Raw genomic sequence first — 18,962 nt, 5'->3', positions numbered from 1 at the left:
AATGGAAATAATGGCTTAGCAGAATTACTGAGAAGCCTGGTTTACACAAACCAGTATACCTCTTGGAATTTTTTAAAAAACAAATGTGACAATCTAGGTATTGGGTTCTACAACTCGTAAGCAGAGCAGTAATTCATAACTCTCTGGCTGTGGTGAGATTTTGGTGTTGTTCTGTTGTGTCGCTGCTGTCTATTTAAACTCTGTTAGCTATAACTTTCATAGAGGATAGGTCTAGCAATGGCTATTGACCATGAATGAAACTTCCATGGGTAAGTACAGCTCTGACTGCCAGATGTTAGAGAGCTTCCCAGAGCCATGGAATTGGCCATTATGGAAGGTTCCATATCCAATTCGTACTAATTTTAAACAACACTTGTAATCCCTGCTGGCTGTAAAGATGTCAGTGCACATACACACGATGGTCTCCCATACAAGCCACTTGAAGTGTCAGATTTGGGCAGGTTCTTGTCCATATTGACTTAGTACCATCTGTGAACATTTGGTGAATTTCAAATTTACATGCATTAATAATAGTTTCAATCTATAGAGGAAGAATAGTGTTAGTCTATTGCTAAAAACAACATTCTTACTGCATATTAAAGACTAATTATTTCAACTTAAGCTGTGGTGGACTCTGTTCCACTTCGTGAGATGCACAAAGTAAATTATTGGTGGGCGGATACAGACACACACTCTTGCAGGAACAGAGAAACAGAAATAACACTAAAATGCGGGACTAAAAAGGCGCTAGGGATGGCAGAGGTAAAGCCAGGCACTGTTATCCTATAATCTGGAAAGGCTATTCACAATAGTAATAAGTGTAACAGTCACTCTGGTTAACACCCCAATCTATGCATGCCTACTCAGAAGTATGGCTGCTGCCAAAAAAGCATGGATAGGATTGTAGCAGGTTAACTCAGACTGCGATCCTATCCTGCGATCCACACTTTCCTGGGAGTAAGTCTCACTGAACACAATGGGACTTGCTTCTGAGTAGATATCCAAGTTAGGGGGATGGAGGCACAAGGGCAAGTCTTCTCAGCAATGGCACCACAATTATGGAACTCCCTTCTGGGGGAATTCAGATCTACCCTCTCCCTCATGGTGTTTCAGCAAGGGCTCAAAGCCTTTTTGTTTTGTTTTGCATTTGGATTGCAAAACCCAATCTAAAATCTTTTAAATATAGACAATCATGCAGAAAATTAGCATCATTCTATTTAGGCTCACCCTAGAAAGGAAAGTATCCTGTTTGCACCAAAACATACTGCAGCAGCTATAGCCCCACAGTTGTATCTTTGAGCTCCTATACCTTCATGGTAAGCAGATCCACAAGCCAAAGAGCTACTGTAGCAGTCCAGTTTCCTCCAAGACATGACACTCCAAGACATGTTAAGGAGTGTCATGCATACATTCCTCTGCCCAGCATATATGGCTTGAAAATAGCTGCAGCCACAAGCTCATGGCAATTTCCAGCATCCAGGTGGGCAACAAGTCTGAGTAGAACGGAAAATGTCAAATTCCAGGAAATTTCTGGGCCCCCTCCTTTGGCTCCTGGGCCCCCTTTTTGATCCTGGGCCCAGGTACAAATAACCCCCCTCTCTCCTAGGCCCTGCTTTGCCCTCCTCCAAGTTGGATTTTATTTATTTATTTTTGAGTTTATTCATTGTTGTTATAAATTGTATTTTTTTTTCCTTTTTGATAAATTGTAAGCCGCCTTAGAGCCCAATCCTGTGCTCTGCGGCACGGCTTCGTGCTGCCGAGCACTGTTGCAAAACATGCCATAAGGCACATCTGTAAGCCTCACCGCTGGGCTGCCGCCCATGCTAGCCCAGCAAGGGCCAGTGAGGGACTTGTGTGAAACCAAAATGCAAGAGATGTGGCTGAACTAAGTTACCAGGACTGTACACGGGGGACAAAAACATTACAATTTGGCATGGGTTAAACCCATTTCTGTCCATCCGCCCTACAGGCAGTCCCCATATGTTGCATGTGTCCACCTGGGCCCGAGCCTATCCCATTTTCCAGTGGCAGTGCAGCTGTGCCAATGGGGCTTGTGCTGCATCTGCTGGTGGGGGGGCAGTCACCTCCAGGTCTGGAACCATGTTCCCTGACCTCAAGGCTGCACTGCAGGGTGCTGGCACTGGGCCCTCAGTCAGGAAGCCCTGCACCCAGAGGGGCCAGCTGCTTTTTTTTTCCAGGCAAAGGTGCTGGGCTTTGACGTCCTGCACCTGCTGCCACAGGGGAAGGGCCTGCGGAATGGCGCCTCACCAGGCAGAGCCAGCCACTGGGGATGCAGCCAAGCCAAGCGCCTTGAACTCCCCCTCTCCAAAGGGCGCCTGAGCAGACGCTGCGCGGCGCTGCGCGCCCACTGGGAGCGCGCCCGGCAGAGCCTCGGGAGGGCCTGGCTCCGCCCTGCAGCCGCCTGGCCTGGCGCGGCGGTTTTTCCTCCCTCCAGAGCAGCCATGAGCGGGCAGCCACGCAGCCGCCGGGAGACTCTGGCTTTGCGCAAGCGGCTCATCGGGTAGGTGGTGCTTCTCGCTGGCGCCCGCGGCTGAGGGAAGCGGAAGGTGTCCGGACTGCGGCTGGCCGGTTTCGCGGGTGCCCGGGCTGTGCTGCTGGCCCGCGGCGGGCGGGTAGGCGGCGCGCTGGGACCCGCAGCGACGGGCGACTCGGACCGGCCACAGCCACAGTGCCCTCGGAACCGGGCCGAAGGGCTGCCTGCCTGGTCCAGCGCAGCGCTGCCTTCTCCCCGGGCTCAGCTGGACGCCTTGGGGCACCTCCCCAGCTGGGGTGTTCCAGGGAGGCCCCCAGCTGCTTCCAGACCCGTCTTGGGCCACGAATGGGGCTCAGTGCCTGAAAGTGGATGATCAGAATAGTTTTCTGTTGGCAACAGGCACCCAGCGCAGCGCACATGAGCAGATGCAGGTTCAGAGACTGGAGTTTGTAAAAGTACCATCAAGCCACAAGCCGCCTTCTTTCTTTGGCACCTGTTTGGAAATGACAACCTTTAATGCTCTCTCTTCCCCCCCCCACACACATACATGCTGCAATCCTAACCACACTTTCCTGGGAGTAAGCCCCATTGAACTAAATAGGACTTACTTCTGAGTAGACCTGGTTAGCATTGTGCCCACACAGGACAACCTGTCATGTACCTACAAGTAGGTAGCAGCACACTCTTCTCCCTCCCCACCCCAACACACACACATGCATGGCTGCAGCAGAAACAGGAGTTTGTCCTTGTAACTCTGGTTTTATGTTGTGTGAAACATGTAGGTTTTTGTTTCTTTTTTTTAAACACAATTTGTAATATTTAAATGTGCAGTACATCTGCATACAGCTGACAATTGGTTTGGGGCTGGGAGGTAGTGGAGTTACAAACCCAAACAAACCACTGACAGAAACTGAGCAGGTGGCAGTAAGTGTGTGTGCAAAAACTTATATGGCGACATTTTTAAGTACTATTCAACAACTCAGACTCAGAGCACACATGGTTTTATTTTGTTCTGTAGGGGGATGCCTTTTTCTAAAGTTTAAAAAAAAACAAAAACTTCCAGGAGACTGGACAACAAGTGTTGTTGGAAATTGCTCTCAGTCTTAACAGCCTGATCCTGTCTCCACCAGCAGCACTGATGTAGCCGTGCCAAAAAGGAGAGCGCTGTACCTAGCAGTGCAGCAGTGGGGAGGGGGGGTGACCCAAAAGCAAGCAGTAAGAAAGTATAAAACAGTTATACTTACCTATAGGTCTCCTCAGACATATGCCACTTCTTCTGGTGACATATGCCTGCGGGCAGAAAAGAGGTGAGGAGGTTTGAAATGGAGGGGATAGGATCCAGCATACATCATTGCTGCCACATCTCCTCCCTGCCTCTGGTTCTTCCCCCCATGCAAGGAAAGGAGGGCTTTAGTGCTTTGCCAACACTCTCTTTTTTATCCTGATTCACACACACACACACACCCATCAATTACCTCACTTTCCAAATGTGTGTCTAACTCCATCCTTGGTTCCTTAGATGACAGTTGGGTGAGTCAGCCAAGACTTTGCCCTGAAGGGGGAGAGGCAGGGTTCCCTTCAGCCAAGATCATGTGAAGTAAGAACTGAAAAGAACTGAAAACTTGTTGAGAACTGAAAGCTGCAGCACTGCAAGGCATATGTTAGCTGCATATTTGGGCATAATCTCACTTGCAAGCAAAAGTCTTCCTAAATAATAAACCAAGTCTAACTGCCCAGTGGCCAGGCCACCTGCACAGTCCTTTCCGACTCCTTCTCCATGAAACTTCTTACCTTGGACCTTAACAAGGATGCAGCTCAGACCTCTCTAGTTGTCAGTTCCTCAAGTTGAATTTAATTCTGGGCATGTGTCTTGGTACAATTGGTGTATTGGCAACATTAATGTTAATAAAAATTTCTATTGGCTTTCAAGGGAAGTTTTTCTTTTAAACCGAGACTATCACACTGGGGGAGAGGGGGACACAACCATCGCATGGGCAAAGTACTAAAGTCCCCCTACCACCAGCTGCAGTTTTGTCACCAATCACTTAATCACCAAGTTTGCATCATGTTGCACGTTTTGTGCACACCTAGCTTGTCCCTTAGTGAGAGAGACTTTAAACCAGTGTGTCTTTTTTTTGGCATGATAAGACCAGTTTTCTTAAGATTCAATTAGAGTTGGATTGGTTAGAGGAGGCTGTTCCTTAGTAAGTTCATTTTAAAATATCACTTTTTTTCCTCTAGATTTGAAAACACTAAAAGTTGGTATGTTTCAACACCGTTTTGACTTTTCTTTTCTTTAGATCTTCTTGCAGGCTTTTTTTCCCTGAAGATCCAGTGAAGATTGTCACAGCAAAGGGGCAGTATATGTATGATGAAAATGGAAATGAGTATCTTGACTGTATCAATAATGTTGCTCATGGCAAGTGTGAAGTTGCATTGTTTATTACTACGCTCTCTCAGGCCCAAACCACACGTTATATGTAATCACAACTCAGTGATTTTGAACTAGAAAAGTCACTTCTGAGTCATGTAAGGGGATCTGGAGTAGTATGGATGTATATGTAGATCCTTCTTCAGTCTACCCTCTTTTCCCTGAAAAACTACTTTTCTTCCTGCTGTTGCCATCAGTGCCAGAAAAATGGCTTCAGGACAGACTGGACAGGAACCAGGTAGAGAAAGGGTTTCATATCATATCCAAGCATGTGGACAAGCTGGTACACAGTGGTGCTGAGTGGAGAAGTGTTGCTTCCCCTTAGACCAGGGGTAGGCCTGCGTTCTTGACTGGCCCATCACCCAAAGTCATCTGGCCCGTAGTCCCAAAAAGATATTTTCCTATTGCCCATGGTGGTCAAGTTTGAATTCTTTCAAGTTTGTAATTATATATGTGTAAGGTTTACAATATAAGCAGACAAAGGGCAGGAGCTCCTTTGAGCATCACTGTCTGGGCATGCGTCTCTCTGCACCATGCCGATTTCTTTCTTAAGCTATGGCCTAGTGGAGAGGTTCGTGCATGCATATCAAATGCACACGCAGTTTTGATGGACCTGATGGCTGGCTCCTATGTGGAAGAATGTTGCTGACTTCTGCCTTAGACCCTTGTGTTTCTATACAATCTTTGTGGAAATTTATGATGGTGCACATAACGAAGCCACTTCCATCTTAAGCTGTCACAAGGAGATCTAGTCCCAGTGATTTCTCAGGACTGGGTTGTGGTTAGAATCAGTGTATGTTGTCTTAAGGATTGAATATGATTTATGAATGGACACTGAAAGGGCATTCTCTCCCCATCCACCTTCTTTATCTTTCAGTTGGACACTGCCACCCTGAGGTAGTCAGAGCAGCACATCAGCAAAATCTGTTACTAAATACAAACTCTCGATATCTGCATGACAATTTGGTGGACTATGCACAAAGACTTTCTCATACATTGCCTGAGAAGCTGTGCACTTTCTATTTTTTGAATTCAGGGTAAGTTTGTGGTATCTTGCTAGTGAAGCAGCTTCTTCATGAACCTGTTATCTCAAATTGTATCCACACTGATAAAGGCTGCAGTCTTTATGGGGGTAAGACCCACTGCTTTCAGTGGAGCTTACAAGGAGACATGGATAAGATTGAGCTATAAGGTTCTCTAAAGTTGTTTGGGAGTACACACCAATGGAACTCAGCAGGATTGCTTCTGAATAAATACATGCTTGGGGTGTTAACCTACTTATAAGAAATTAATATTCACTGAAAATTAGAAAATCACAATATGCTACTCATTCACTGTTGCTTTGAATAAACCAAATGCCTGGTATTTATTTGTATTTCAAATTCTCCATGTAGTCAGAACAGAATATGGATGTTATTTTCCACTTTTAAAGGAAAAAAGTATGCCATAGATACTTGCCTATAAGGCAAGAAATTTCTGCCAATAAATCAGGTGTAAATCATCTCGCCTTATCTGCAAGTCAGTCGGGGGTCATGGCACATCAGGACAGTCAGGAGAAGCTCAGAGGAGAGCAACAAGACAATGCAGAGATACAGAGCAATCAGTCTCCATGGTGACAAGCTCCAGGGCAAGCTGCAGCCAAAATTAACCTTTCACTCCTCCTGAGAAAAAAGTAAGCCAGGGCTTAACACTTCCATTTAAATCAAGCAAGCCTCTTTGGCAGGATCACACCCAACCCTTTTGCACCCTCCTTACATTTTGCAAATGTTCAGCAGAGGTCCGGTTTTTACAACACCAGGATGTCATCCTCATTTGATCCTCATCCTCTGAAACAAGTCCAAGGCTACAATTCAGTGCACCATTACTTAAGAATAACACCCATGGAAAGCAGTGGGTCTACATCTGAGTAAATCAGGTTGCAACTATGTGTGGTTGTGCTTGCTCACACTTATTCTTTGTTGCTTGTCTCTCTGCTGTGAATGGAATTGCACACTCCCAATTATGTGTTATTATTTTATATGTTGAACCTCTGGCTTAACACACGAGGCACCTTAAAGAAGGATTTGATTAATGGTTCTACTGGTTTGTTGTTTAAGATGCACTTACTCTGATAGTTTTTACGAAAAGGTTGTGAAGACCAGAATTTAAAAAGTTCATGAATAAAAATGTATCTTATGATCTTTTGCTATATTGACTGTACAGTTCTTAGGTAACCATTACTGGTAGATTATTTTTCAGGATCTGGCTTCGGGTAAGATGAAATAAAATTATAATCAGATCTCCCCCCCCCCAAGTTTAACATACACCCCTCCAACTTATCCGAGAGTCATAGAAAATCACGATTTTTTTTTTTTGGCTCAAAACCTGCCCTCAACTTACATGTGAGATCGACTGTGCTCGAGTGTCTTCGCTATACTGAATCCCAGTTGGTTGGGAAAAAACATAATGCTCACCATGTGCTTCCATTTTTATGCATGCTTTTGTTTTGATATGTAATTTGTACATCTGAAGTTTGCCTGCTCAGTGCTATAAACTGTATATAATGAACACTAAAGCCAGGAAGGTTGTTACTTGACTACCTTGAATATACACAATGAGAAAGCTACAGAACTTTCAATTTTAGATCAGAAGCCAATGATCTTGCCCTGAGATTAGCACGGCAGTTCACAAAGCATGAGGACGTTATTGTTTTGGACCAGTAAGTACATTAAACTTGTTTACTGAAGCACTTTTTATTATTAAGCAAAGGCCTCATTTTATAAACTTATAAAGAAAAAGCACAAGTACCTGCTAGAATAATTTTTTTTGGTACTAGGAAAGGGGCTTGGTTATTAGCACTGAAACATTTTTTTAAGTCTTGCCATTTACTGATGTGTGTGTGTTACACTTGAATCCTGCCTTTCTTTTACAAAAAACAAACTCAAGAGTACAGTGGTACCTCGCATAACGAATGCCCCGCGCAGCGAAAAATCCGCAGAACGAAACCATTGTGCGAAGTTTGGTAACTCGCACAACGAATTTTTATGACTTATGCTTCGCATAACGAAGTTTTGTTTTGTTTTGTCTTAAGGGTCCATTTCTTGTCCGTTTCTTTGTCTTCGTGTCCGTTTATGATCCCGTTCACCCTAGTAAGGGGCGGATCTTCATGTCACTTTATGATCCCGTCCACCCTAGTAAGGGGCAGATCTTCATGTCACTTTATGATCCCGTTCACCCTAGTAAGGGGCGGATCTTCATGTCACTTTATGATCCCGTTCACCCTAGTAAGGGGCGGATCTTCATGTCACTGTATGATCCCATCCACCCTAGTAAGGGGAGGATCTTCATGTCAGTTTATGTAAGTAAATCCCATTGTGCTTGCTCCCAGGAAAGTGTGCACAGGATTACAGCCTTCAAACTCCCCACTCAGCATCCCCCCATCGCTCATTCACCCTCTCACTGCCCCATTTCCTTCACGTTTCCCCCCATGATCATGGCAAAAGCAAGCAATTGAGTGCAACTGTTCTGTCCTCCCCAGCTTAGAGCACAATCCTGTGCATGTCTCCTCAGAAGTAAGTCCCATTGTGCTTACTCCCAGGAAAGTGTGCACAGGATTACAGCCTTCAAGCTCCCCACTCAGCATCCCCCCCGTTTTTGAAATCCTCTGTACAGTATGTATGCCTTTAAAGAGCACTTAATAAACACTTTGTAAACCAAATTTGACTTTGTTCTGACTTTTCTTGCCCATAGGAACGCATTAATTAAATTTCAATGCATTCCTATGGGAAAACGCACTTCGCAAAACGAAAAACTCGCATAACGGAAGGAGTCGCGGAACGGATTAATTTCGTTATGTGAGGCACCACTGTATTTGCATGAGGTTCCCAAGCAGCTTCTCACTCCAGTGTTGACTAAGTTTAGACCTACCTAGTTTCAGAGATAAAAATCTATTAGGCACCTTTGGAATATTTTCTGTTCCATGGTGTTATAAAAATACTCGTACATTGCATAAAACTTTAGGAAATTACACAATATGATTCTACTGGAATTGGGTCTGGCGCCTTGCTTCATGTTCCTGATTTTCAGTGACAGGAGATTATAGTTTCAAAGAGACAGAGAATTTATCTTGATGGCTACAGCTTGCTTTTCCAAATAATGAGGTGATTATTGAAAGAATCTTTAAAATGCCCAAAGCAGACCAGCTGCTCCAATTTGGTAATCAGGCAGCTCAAAACTCTGTACTAATCCAAATGAATTATAATGTGGAATTGCAATTTTGTTGATTGTTTGTTTTTATGTTTAAGTGCTTATCATGGACATCTGACATCCTTGATTGACATTAGTCCATATAAGTTCAGAAACCTAGACGGCCAAAAGGAGTGGGTCCATGTGGTATGAAGAAGAAACTATAAAATATTGACCTGTTTCAGTTAATTTCTAGTTTGCCTAAATCCAGGACACCTGAATAGAAATTATGCTTTCTTTGGACAGGCTCCTCTTCCTGACACATACCGAGGATTGTATAGAGAAGACCATGAGGATCCATCCACAGCATATGCCAATGAAGTAAAGAAAATAATTGACCAAGCACACCAAAAAAGCAGAAAGGTAAAATAAAGTGAATTAAATGGAGCATAATTTTTCATTACTATCGTATTGGCCCAGGTCAGACAATTTAAAAGGACGGTTTTGTTATTTGCTTGATGACACAAGGTACTGTGATATTGCCATGTATATTTATCTTATTACAACTTGCTTATTATTACACCATTTCCCCTACTTAAGTAGAAATAGCGTCCAGGTGTCTGTACTTAAATCAAAACGTAACAGTTCTTACTGGCTAAGCGCTATCACACCTGTGCAAAAGTACTGCATGAAAATGCCAACACAGCCATCTGTGAGACAGTAATTTAGGTAGACAGTGTAATTCCAAAGACTTGCCGATGGACAAAAGTACGATTCTTGGGTGTCCACCAGGCCAAAGCAATTGCAATAGAGAAGGGTGCTGTCATAAAAACATTCCTTGGATTTTAATTTTTAGTCACATTATAATTAAAGCATATGATTTAGACTGTTGGATCGTCTTTGTTTTATTTTTAAAGAGAGTAGATGACAGCTATAGGGGGCCTTGATCAAACTTATTTTTAACCTTCCCATCTCTTTCCTACCTACTAGTAAAAAGTGGTCTTTTTAAAATTCTGTTGAAGCCGACTCCATTCAAGGCCTACTTTGTTTCCTACTAATTAATGAATGCAAGGCACAGGGGAGCATTAATACAATACCTTGGTGCTCCCTGTGTCCAATCAGCCTCGGCCATGCTGACTGCTTCCTTCGTTCTCTCCTGTCCCAGGAATCCCCAGATTGTCAATATTATCCACTGTTAATTGAGCTTTTGTTTTTCTCCATTGCCAATCACTGTTTTCAGAGTTACTTTGCTGCTCAAGTTGTTTCAGGCAGCTTCCTTTGTTTTGCCTGCTTCAAAGCCCCAGCCAAGCCAGTTCTTAAGCTGGATATTCATAACTTGAACAGCTATAAATTGGGAACCTTCTGTACAAACACTGTATTACATTTTCAGATCGCTGCATTTTTTATGGAATCTTTACCAAGTGTTGCTGGCCAAATCATTCCACCACCAGGTTATTTCCAGAAAGCAGCAGAGTAAGTATTGCTTCCAATATTTCTGATTTAACTTCCTTTACATCTTTTTCTGTTTGGATTTTATGCCAACAGTTTCTCTAGGCCGGTGCTCTCCAAATTGGAGACCGCTGCATTCTGAAAAAGGCCTCCCTGGCACAAATGGAATGCTCTGTTCTGCCAGGGAACCTCTTTACGGTGCTGCCAAACTCTCCCAACTGCCTGGTAATGCAGGCACAAAGCCTCCTGGGGCAATTGACCCCAGAAGTGGCTGGCTAGCTGGCTCACAGTTTAGGGGAGATTGGTGGCATGGTAGGGAGGCTTCCCAGGGGAACAGAGCATTCCATCCCCATCCCCCAGGGACGGATCTGGCCATGTGGCGGATCCAGCCCACAGGAGTACCCTGCTCTAGGCTCATCATTTCAGACTGTGTCCTAATCATCTACTGCTGTTAACTATGGGGCATATAATCCAGCCAAAGTCAAGCACTTTTAATCATGCTAATTTCAGTGAGCTGACTTGTTGAAATCATTAGGACATATGTCTCTTTGGCTAGATGGTTCCTATGGTTGATTACTGCTTGACTTTTGGTAAAGTTGAATTGCTTTTAGATTCACAGGCAAGCCTAACTAAATTTAGGATACAACCCATATTCCAGAGTTTTAGAATCTCTCTTTAATTTGAATATTTTAAAAAATGCCTAAAAATAATTTTAAAACATACAGATGTCATTTAAACATGGTGGTGGGGGAAGAAAAGCTGCTAAAAGTGCTCAAAATTGTAATTTATTGATAGATCTGTATCCATTTCTGTATAATACAGTTGTGCTTTTGGCTTCCCTTAGGCTCATACACAAGGCAGGAGGTGTATTCATTGCAGATGAAATTCAAGTTGGCTTCGGCAGGGTTGGAAAGCATTTTTGGGCATTTCAGCTTCAGGGAGATTTTATCCCCGATATTGTCACTATGGGAAAACCAATTGGCAATGGGCATCCTATCTCCTGTGTAGCAACAACAAGGGAAATTGCTGAGGCATTTTCAGCAACAGGAGTGGAATATTTTAACACAGTAAGTGGTTAACCAAATACTTGCTTTATGTTTGCAGATTGCATGTGAATATAATTAATCGGTGTAATTTAGTGATGAGGGTGTTACACCTGAGCAAGCTACAGATTCAGGCTGCAATCCAATCCACATGTAAGAGCAAGCCCCACTGAGTATAATGGAACTAACTTCTGAGTAGACATGCATAGGATTGGGCTGTTAGTCATGCACCTCATGGTGGGCCCTGGGCCATTCCCGCTAGCTCTCAGCGTTTATTGCAGAGTTGTTGATAGAAAGCATGGGAGGAGAGCTTACGTAATAAGATATATGAACAAGCTGTGCTATTGGATATTTTACATGACACTAATACCTTCAATAACAGTGCTTCCTGTAGTGCTGACCCATTACAGTGCTTTTTGTCCTGACTCGTTTGCCACCCTATAATGGTCAGTAGGAGCAGTGCATTCTTGGGAAGCATGGGGGGCCAGTCAGCACCTGTTTCCTACTTTAATTATTTCTTCTATAGTACTGTTTTACATGGTACTCACATTTCTGGAAGGGATCCCCACATTTTGAGAACAATTTCTGTATATAAAACATGTTTCCATGACTGTTTAAAAATATTTGTAGTCGAAACTGGCATTTTGACATATCTACATGTCTCTACTTATCTCTGCTTTTGCAACTTTTTTCTCCCAATCCTACCACCGTGGAATAAGTTTGGGGGAAATCCAGTATCCTGTGCAATTGGTATAACAGTCTTGGATATTATTGAGAAGGAGCAGCTTCAAGCCCATGCTCTTGAAGTGGGCAGCTTCCTCATGGAACTACTCAATCAACAAAAAGCCAAACATCCTCTAATTGGGGACGTCAGGTATCAATCATTATTTCATCTTCCTAAATGTGTCTTTTTGAAATGTACAGAAATGTAAAAGGGAACAGCCATAAGGCACCTCTCTCTCTCGCTATTAAAAAAACTATAGGAGTAAAGCTAGGAAAAAATGTCTAAGGTGCAAAAAAATTTTTCAGCAGCAAGCCTTATCAAAGGACAACTTTAAATAAATTCCTTCTACCAGCAAGTAAGCAACACTAAGCAGACACAATGTTATCAGAACATCATACAGGTAAAAATGACAGAAGCTTTCAGCTTTCCTCCTACAGATCACAGCAGTTAACATGGTTTAGCAGACAACTTCTTACTTGATGTAACTTGATAAAGAATATAGTCCTTTGCTGTCATTCCCTCACAACTTAAGTATTTCCTGCAGTGGATTTTTAAAAATGAAAGAAGCCCATTCACACAATCTTACTTCAGATTTATTTCTTATTTTCCTTTTTTTAAAGGGGTGTTGGACTGTTTATTGGAGTAGATTTGGTACAAGATCGAGAGAAAAGATCACCTGCTACTGAGGAAGCAGCTATCATAACAACAAGGTATTGGAGGGAACAAGCATGTTTCCGTCCACACAATTAAATTCATAGCCCCAGGTGATTCTTCAGTACTGCTCAAGAAATGAGAACTAATTTTTTTACCATTAAAAGTGAGACTTTGGGATAGGTACTAGCAGTGGTAACTGTCCATTCAAGCATTTGCCATCCTTCTATACCTATAGGTCAGCAGTTTTCAAACTCTCTTGGGAGTGGTTGAGCCGCTCTAAGTTCTTGCGGGGGGGGCGGGAGGTGGTGGGTGGAGGCCTCAGGGCAATCCCCAGGATCGCACCGCTTGGGGGGGCTGCAGGGACTTGGCTGCATGTACCTGAGCGTCCTGCAGCCTCCCGGGGGTGTGAGGAGCCCTGCACGACCTTCTGCAGGGCTCCCTGCAGCTTTGAAAGTGAAAGTGGAGCAATCACGCTCCACTTCCACTTTAGCGGAGGCAGGGCACAACCGCTCCACTTTTACTTTCAAAGCTGCAGGGAGCCCTGCAGAAGGTTGTGCAGGGCTCCCTGCACCCCCGGGGAGGCTGCAGAACGCTCAGGTACGTGCAGCTACCTGAGTGGCCCTCCCTGCCTCCAGGCTGCCCCAGCCCCTTAAGGTGAAAGTGGCCAGGGCCCACAGGCTGGGGCATCAGTTTTTCTCAGTTAAGAACTCATTAGCTGCATCTGACAAGAGAAAATTTGCAAATCATGATCATATTAAGATATGAGCTCCCATAGGCTGCTCTTTTAACAGCACAGCTGAGAGGTGCTTTGCAAATTGTAAAAATCCCTACGGGGATTTAAATAAGCCTGCCTATGTAAACCGCCTTGAATAAAGTCTTGAATAAAGACCAAGAAAGGCGGTATAAAAATACCATTATTATTATATTAAAATAATGCCTTGACAGAAGCAGCAATACTAAAATAGTGGCCCAAATGATAATTGTGCTTGCCTAGCACATCTGCAGCTTCTCTTACCCCTTTTGGCTGCCTCTTCCCATGTACTGTTTGTTGTCTTGGGTGGCGTCCTTCCTTCTCTTCCTCCCAGTGCCTCAGCAGAAGCAATGCTTCTGATAGTACCTGGAGAGCCCAGTTATCACAGTTATCCTCTGCAGCAGTGACACCTCAGCACTGCTAAAAGGGTGGCCTGTATGATAATTGGGCTTTTCCAGCATTACTATTTCAGCAGTGCTACTTCTGCCAGTGCATCACTCAGAAGCTGAATGGTGGTGCTGGGAGAACCCAACTATCACGCAGGCAGGATAAAGAGCTTCTGCAGGCTGCATCTGGCCCAGGGGTCTTATGTTTGATGCCCCCTTGGACTCTAAACACTACTTAAGTGCTATTAGAAGCTGGCTGAGGTATTTAAGGGGGTGATAAGAGGATCAGGTACATGCTGAAGGCTAGATTGAGGCTGTAGCCCAGGGATGCCCAAACCCTGGCTCGGGGCCATTTGTGGCCCTTGAGAACCACCAATCTGGCCCACGGGCAGCCCCCAGTCTCCAATGAGCCTCTGGTCTGCCAGAGACTTGCTAGAGCCCGTACTGGCCCAACACGACTACTCTCAGCACAAAGGCAGACTGTTTGACATCTTGCTTGAGCTGTGAGCCAAGGGCTCTCTCAGCTGCTTGTGTTTCACATCTGTGAAGCATCAGCGTCAGCAAAGGAAAGGCCAACCTTGCTTTGCGCAAGGTCTTTTATAGGCCTTGAGCTATTTTGAGACCTTCATTCATTCATATAAATTATCTCTAATATATTCATTTATGTAAATTTATTTAAATTGTAAGTGTAAATTAACTTTTTTCTGGCCCCCAACACAGAGTCAGAGAGTTGATGTGACCCTCTTGCCAAAAAGTTTGGACACCCCTGCTCTAACCAACAGTTACCTTCATTTAGACACTTATCAAAAACTCTTCCTGCCTTCTGCCATGTGATTCACATGGGATTCTTCTGGTGCCTCTGCCACCATTGCACTGAACACCAGTCAAATGAAACTAGGCATTTTTTAGAGCAGACATGATGACAGCTGCAGGTATTTACATGACGTGCAGAACTGCTCCTGCTACTATCAGTTTACTGTTAAGACACCTAGAAGCCTGCTGGGTTAGACCAATACTGACACACTCCATATAAAAAACTGTTCAGAAAAGCCTAGTGCTGAAGCTTGATGCTGCATCAGGAAACCCAAGCCCATTTCAGCTGGGCAACAGCCTACCATGCCGCATGATGCTAGAGTATGAATAACCCAGAACTTCTCAAACTGGGGTGTCACCCGTTTCAGGGGCAGGGAAATGAAAACAATCAAATTTGAACGTGAATGCAGCAAAACTGGAAGTGGGTCCTGATCATTCTATTTTCATTCTCTCTGCATTGGGAAGCCTTGCATAGGTATCTGCAGGACTTCCCACACCCCCAGGATCACTGCTGCTCATTCCTGTAAGTAAGAGAAATCCTTGCCCTCCCCAGACAGTGGCATAATCCTGAGGATGGTCTCACTGCATTTCCCCTCCACCAGAAGAACTCCCAAGGAGTTTGCGATCCCCTGGACTAAGCCATTGATAATTGCTGTGATTACCTCCCCTGGCCTTTAGAGGCAAACCTGATGGTGACAGCAAATGCCTAATTGCAGACTTTGCATCCATTCGTACTGATATATACCAGTCAGGTCATTGAACTAGTAGGTTCATTAGTAATGAACACTCATGGTTTTCATTAACCAGTCTCCTTTTATAAAAATCTAGATTGAAAGAAGAATTTATTATGCTGAGCACAGATGGTCCAGGAAGAAATGTGCTGAAGTTCAAGCCACCGCTCTGTTTCAATACAAAAGATGCAAAGCTAGTTGTAGATAAACTTGATAAGATATTAAGAGGTAAGAATGGGTGAAAAGAGAACACTGCTTCTTTACTTGTTCATGCCAAATTATATCTTCTGAAGCTGTAGGCAGAACTCCTAAACAGATTGCCAGACCATTTAAGGAAATTATAATGAGCATACTTTAGAGTATAGAAGGGCCTTTATACATTGTCACCCATGTATAAAACTTCCATGTTTGGGTCGGTTCCTACAGAAACTTTTTCCTTGCTGTTTAACTTACAATATAGGCTAGGACTTATATAGGTGCTTTACAAAAGGAAACCCCTTTCCTTCTACCACCAGATGAGTTCTGATAGAGGCAGATATGCAAGAAGAATGCACCATATAAACAATCCATTTTAAAATTTCTAAGGGACAGCAGGAATTAACAGCTATTTGTGCCTTAGTAGCACAAGCAAGGGATGTGACACATACAATAAACTTCAGATGTTTGAAAGCTGCAATACTTAAGAAGCATTTAAATTCTTAAATTCACTCATGAATACTACACTTACATTTTAATCCAGTTGATTCTCAGTTTCTGTTAATTTTCAGCAAATTATAAAACTTGAAAATTTTATTTACCTTTTATATTAATTGTGATGCAAAAAAGCTCCGCTGACATAATTCCCTGAGCCACACATTATGTCAAAGAGCCTCATGTGGCTCATGAGCCACCATTTGGCCACCCATTATAGCAGAACAAGTGGTGTTCTTATATTCCGCAGGAAGGGATAACCAAGCCCAATACAATGCAAGTGAACCAGAGAACCCACTTGTGTCCTGAGGGGGAAATAAAATTCATTGCTGTAGCCAGTTGTAGAAGTCAGGGTCTAACTAATACTGTTGAATATTCTACAGAATTAGAAGCAGCCTAGAGGAGTGAGTTTTCCATTACTTCAAAAGGGTAAGCATTCTTGTTTTTTGCCTTGCATCAGATTTCAAACTAGACCGGTAAATGGACAATACATACATCAAGTTGTCTACACAGGAACCCATTCAATTCATTACATTTAAATTACTGTGATGTACCCATGTATGTGCCAACAACTCAATTGCTAACAGTATGTCTTTATAGAGTAGTAAGAAAACTGTCATTCGTTGGCTTTAAAATGTGGATCTTTAATACTTTCCATTTCATCTCTCACAGGTTACAGACATGGCACTGGATTCAACCATGTTTTATATATTTTGCTTAAGCTACTATAGCAAAATACTATCTTTTCTCAATGTAGCTATTCAGCCTATTGTATTGTTAGAATACCAATACAGAAAGTTCAAAGCTCTACAGTTATATGCTAACTCAACTCTCCAAGTAGTGGAAAACAAGTGATCCATCTAGATAAGAAGCTGCCATGCTTGTGATGCACTAGATCTAGAAACTCTCTCTATACATTATAACATTAGCACCTTCTAGTCATATCTGGGCATGTTTTCTTTCTAAAAATCATTTAGCTAGCACACAATCTAAAGGTATTTAAAACAAACCTTGTACCTAGGCCTTTGAATGATGCAATGGTTTGTGGAATTTTTTTGAAAGTGTTAACAGCATACCTCATAAGAAAAATTAGTTTTTCAACAGAAAATGAACTTTTCAGCAACATCTCTCCTATTTTTCATTAAGAACTCTTCAAAACAAGATACTAAGAACGACAGCCAGATGTGGTTATATTGGTTTCTATCAAATAGATGAGGCATGCTTTGTTTTCCTGAAAGGCTCATCTTTTTACATACCTAAGAACTACTCACTCTATATCTTCCTTTTTGCACAATTCACTTATCTGCCTAAACATGTAGTGTCTATAGCAGGAGTGACAAGAGTGGCATATTAATTGGGGCAGATAGTCCGTAATCATCTGAATTTTTGTGGTCCAGCTACAAGTTTCTTTCTCTTAACCACCTGGTTTAAAAAGAAATCTAAACAATGCAGTATCTAAATGTTTCTCAACCAGTGGTACAGGTACCACCAATGATACTTGAGAAGGTGTCTGGTGATACCTGCTGGACTGCTGTCACCCAGCGGTGAGATAAGAAACACAACACAAATAGCAGTAGGAGGCTCAGCTCAGTAGGCAGAGCTTCAAAACATGCTTTCTCGCACTCAGAAAAGCCCTCCCATCCACCCTGAGCCTTTTATTGGAGTCTGTTGCGTTGCCTGCAACGATGTCATTGCTAGTTACTTCCAGTGATACTTCGAATAAGGTGGACCGTGTGAGGTGGTACAGTGGTGGACAAATGTTGAGAAACACTGGAATATCTACTAAAACTGAGTGCAAGGCTTTTATGAAAGGCTGTTTTCTTTATAGTTCTCCTACCATTCTCTTTACATCAGTCATAATACAGCACAGTAGTTTATGCTTTTATATTATGGCTTGATCATGGGTGCTTATAGTATAGAAAAATGTGCAATGTGTACACCTTGTAAGGCTGAAAAAACTATTCAATTTTAAAATATACTTTATAGGTATGGCAGCCAATTAATGTGCGCTCTTTACTTAAATAGATCTTAAAAGGGAACATCGAAATCTGTGCAGACAGCAGACTTACCCACTTGCCTAGAAGTGATCTGCAAGGCAAGAATGAAGCTTTCTTTGTAGGACACTATGGGCCCAATCCTACCCAATTTTCCAGTGCCAGTACTGCTGTGCCTTTAGGGCAGCCATTTTCAACCACTGTGCCATGGCACACTGGTGTGCTGCAAATGGTCCCCAGGTGTGCCACGGAAATTTGGGAGAGGGTCATTCATTAGTAGGGCCACTGGAGGATGTGTGTCCCCCATTGACAGCACAGTGCACCTTGTCAACTGTAAAAAAAAAACTGATGGTTTGCCTTGACCATTTTATTGTCTTGCTAGTGTGCTGTGAGGTGAAAAAGGTTGAAAATCTCTGCTATAGGGTATGCACTACTTCCTGTGTTGGGGATGCAGTCACAGAGGCCTTCTTAAGGTTTGGGAACATTTGTTCCCTTACCCCAGGACTGCATTGTGGTTGCACCAGGGCTGGAAAGTTGGATAGGATTGGGCTGTATGTTGTGCATTAAGAAATTAAAGGCTCTTAAGAGAACAAGTGGAATATATGTTTAGTTTTAACTGCATTTGTTACTGTAGACTG

The 18,962-nt window shown here is 43.1% G+C and overlaps 1 protein-coding gene across 2 annotated transcripts; it reads left to right on the top strand.

Annotated features, from left to right (window-relative positions):
* Positions 1-2,392: 2,392 nt before the first annotated feature.
* On the top strand, positions 2,393-17,567 carry PHYKPL (5-phosphohydroxy-L-lysine phospho-lyase). Of its 2 annotated transcripts, XM_066617843.1 has the most exons (13): positions 2,393-2,521; positions 4,795-4,913; positions 5,803-5,962; positions 7,549-7,623; positions 9,209-9,296; positions 9,396-9,512; positions 10,480-10,562; positions 11,383-11,605; positions 12,301-12,455; positions 12,926-13,015; positions 15,738-15,868; positions 16,714-16,759; positions 17,003-17,567. In XM_066617843.1, exons 1-12 carry the CDS (start codon positions 2,463-2,465, stop codon positions 16,728-16,730), a joined length of 1,317 nt encoding a protein of 438 aa, XP_066473940.1. In that variant the 5' UTR covers positions 2,393-2,462; the 3' UTR covers positions 16,731-16,759; positions 17,003-17,567. The 2 variants fall into 2 exon arrangements, with proteins under 2 accessions (XP_066473940.1, XP_066473941.1); XM_066617844.1 differs by lacking the exon at positions 7,549-7,623.
* Positions 17,568-18,962: the final 1,395 nt, after the last annotated feature.

The sequence above is a fragment of the Tiliqua scincoides genome, chromosome 2, assembly GCF_035046505.1.
Source record: "Tiliqua scincoides isolate rTilSci1 chromosome 2, rTilSci1.hap2, whole genome shotgun sequence".
Lineage (NCBI taxonomy): Eukaryota > Metazoa > Chordata > Lepidosauria > Squamata > Scincidae > Tiliqua > Tiliqua scincoides.
The sequence above is the reverse complement of the archived record's forward strand: the minus strand, read 5'-3'. Positions and strand labels throughout refer to the sequence as shown.

Bases quoted from the DNA above. Each gene is read 5' to 3' on its own strand.
- PHYKPL (XM_066617843.1), top strand. From the start codon at position 2,463: ATGAGCGGGCAGCCACGCAGCCGCCGGGAGACTCTGGCTTTGCGCAAG. The intron at 2,522-4,794 runs GTAGGTGGTGCT...TCTTTTCTTTAG, and splicing joins TTGCGCAAGCGGCTCATCGG to ATCTTCTTGCAGGCTTTTTT. The intron at 13,016-15,737 runs GTATTGGAGGGA...ATAAAAATCTAG, and splicing joins GCAGCTATCATAACAACAAG to ATTGAAAGAAGAATTTATTA.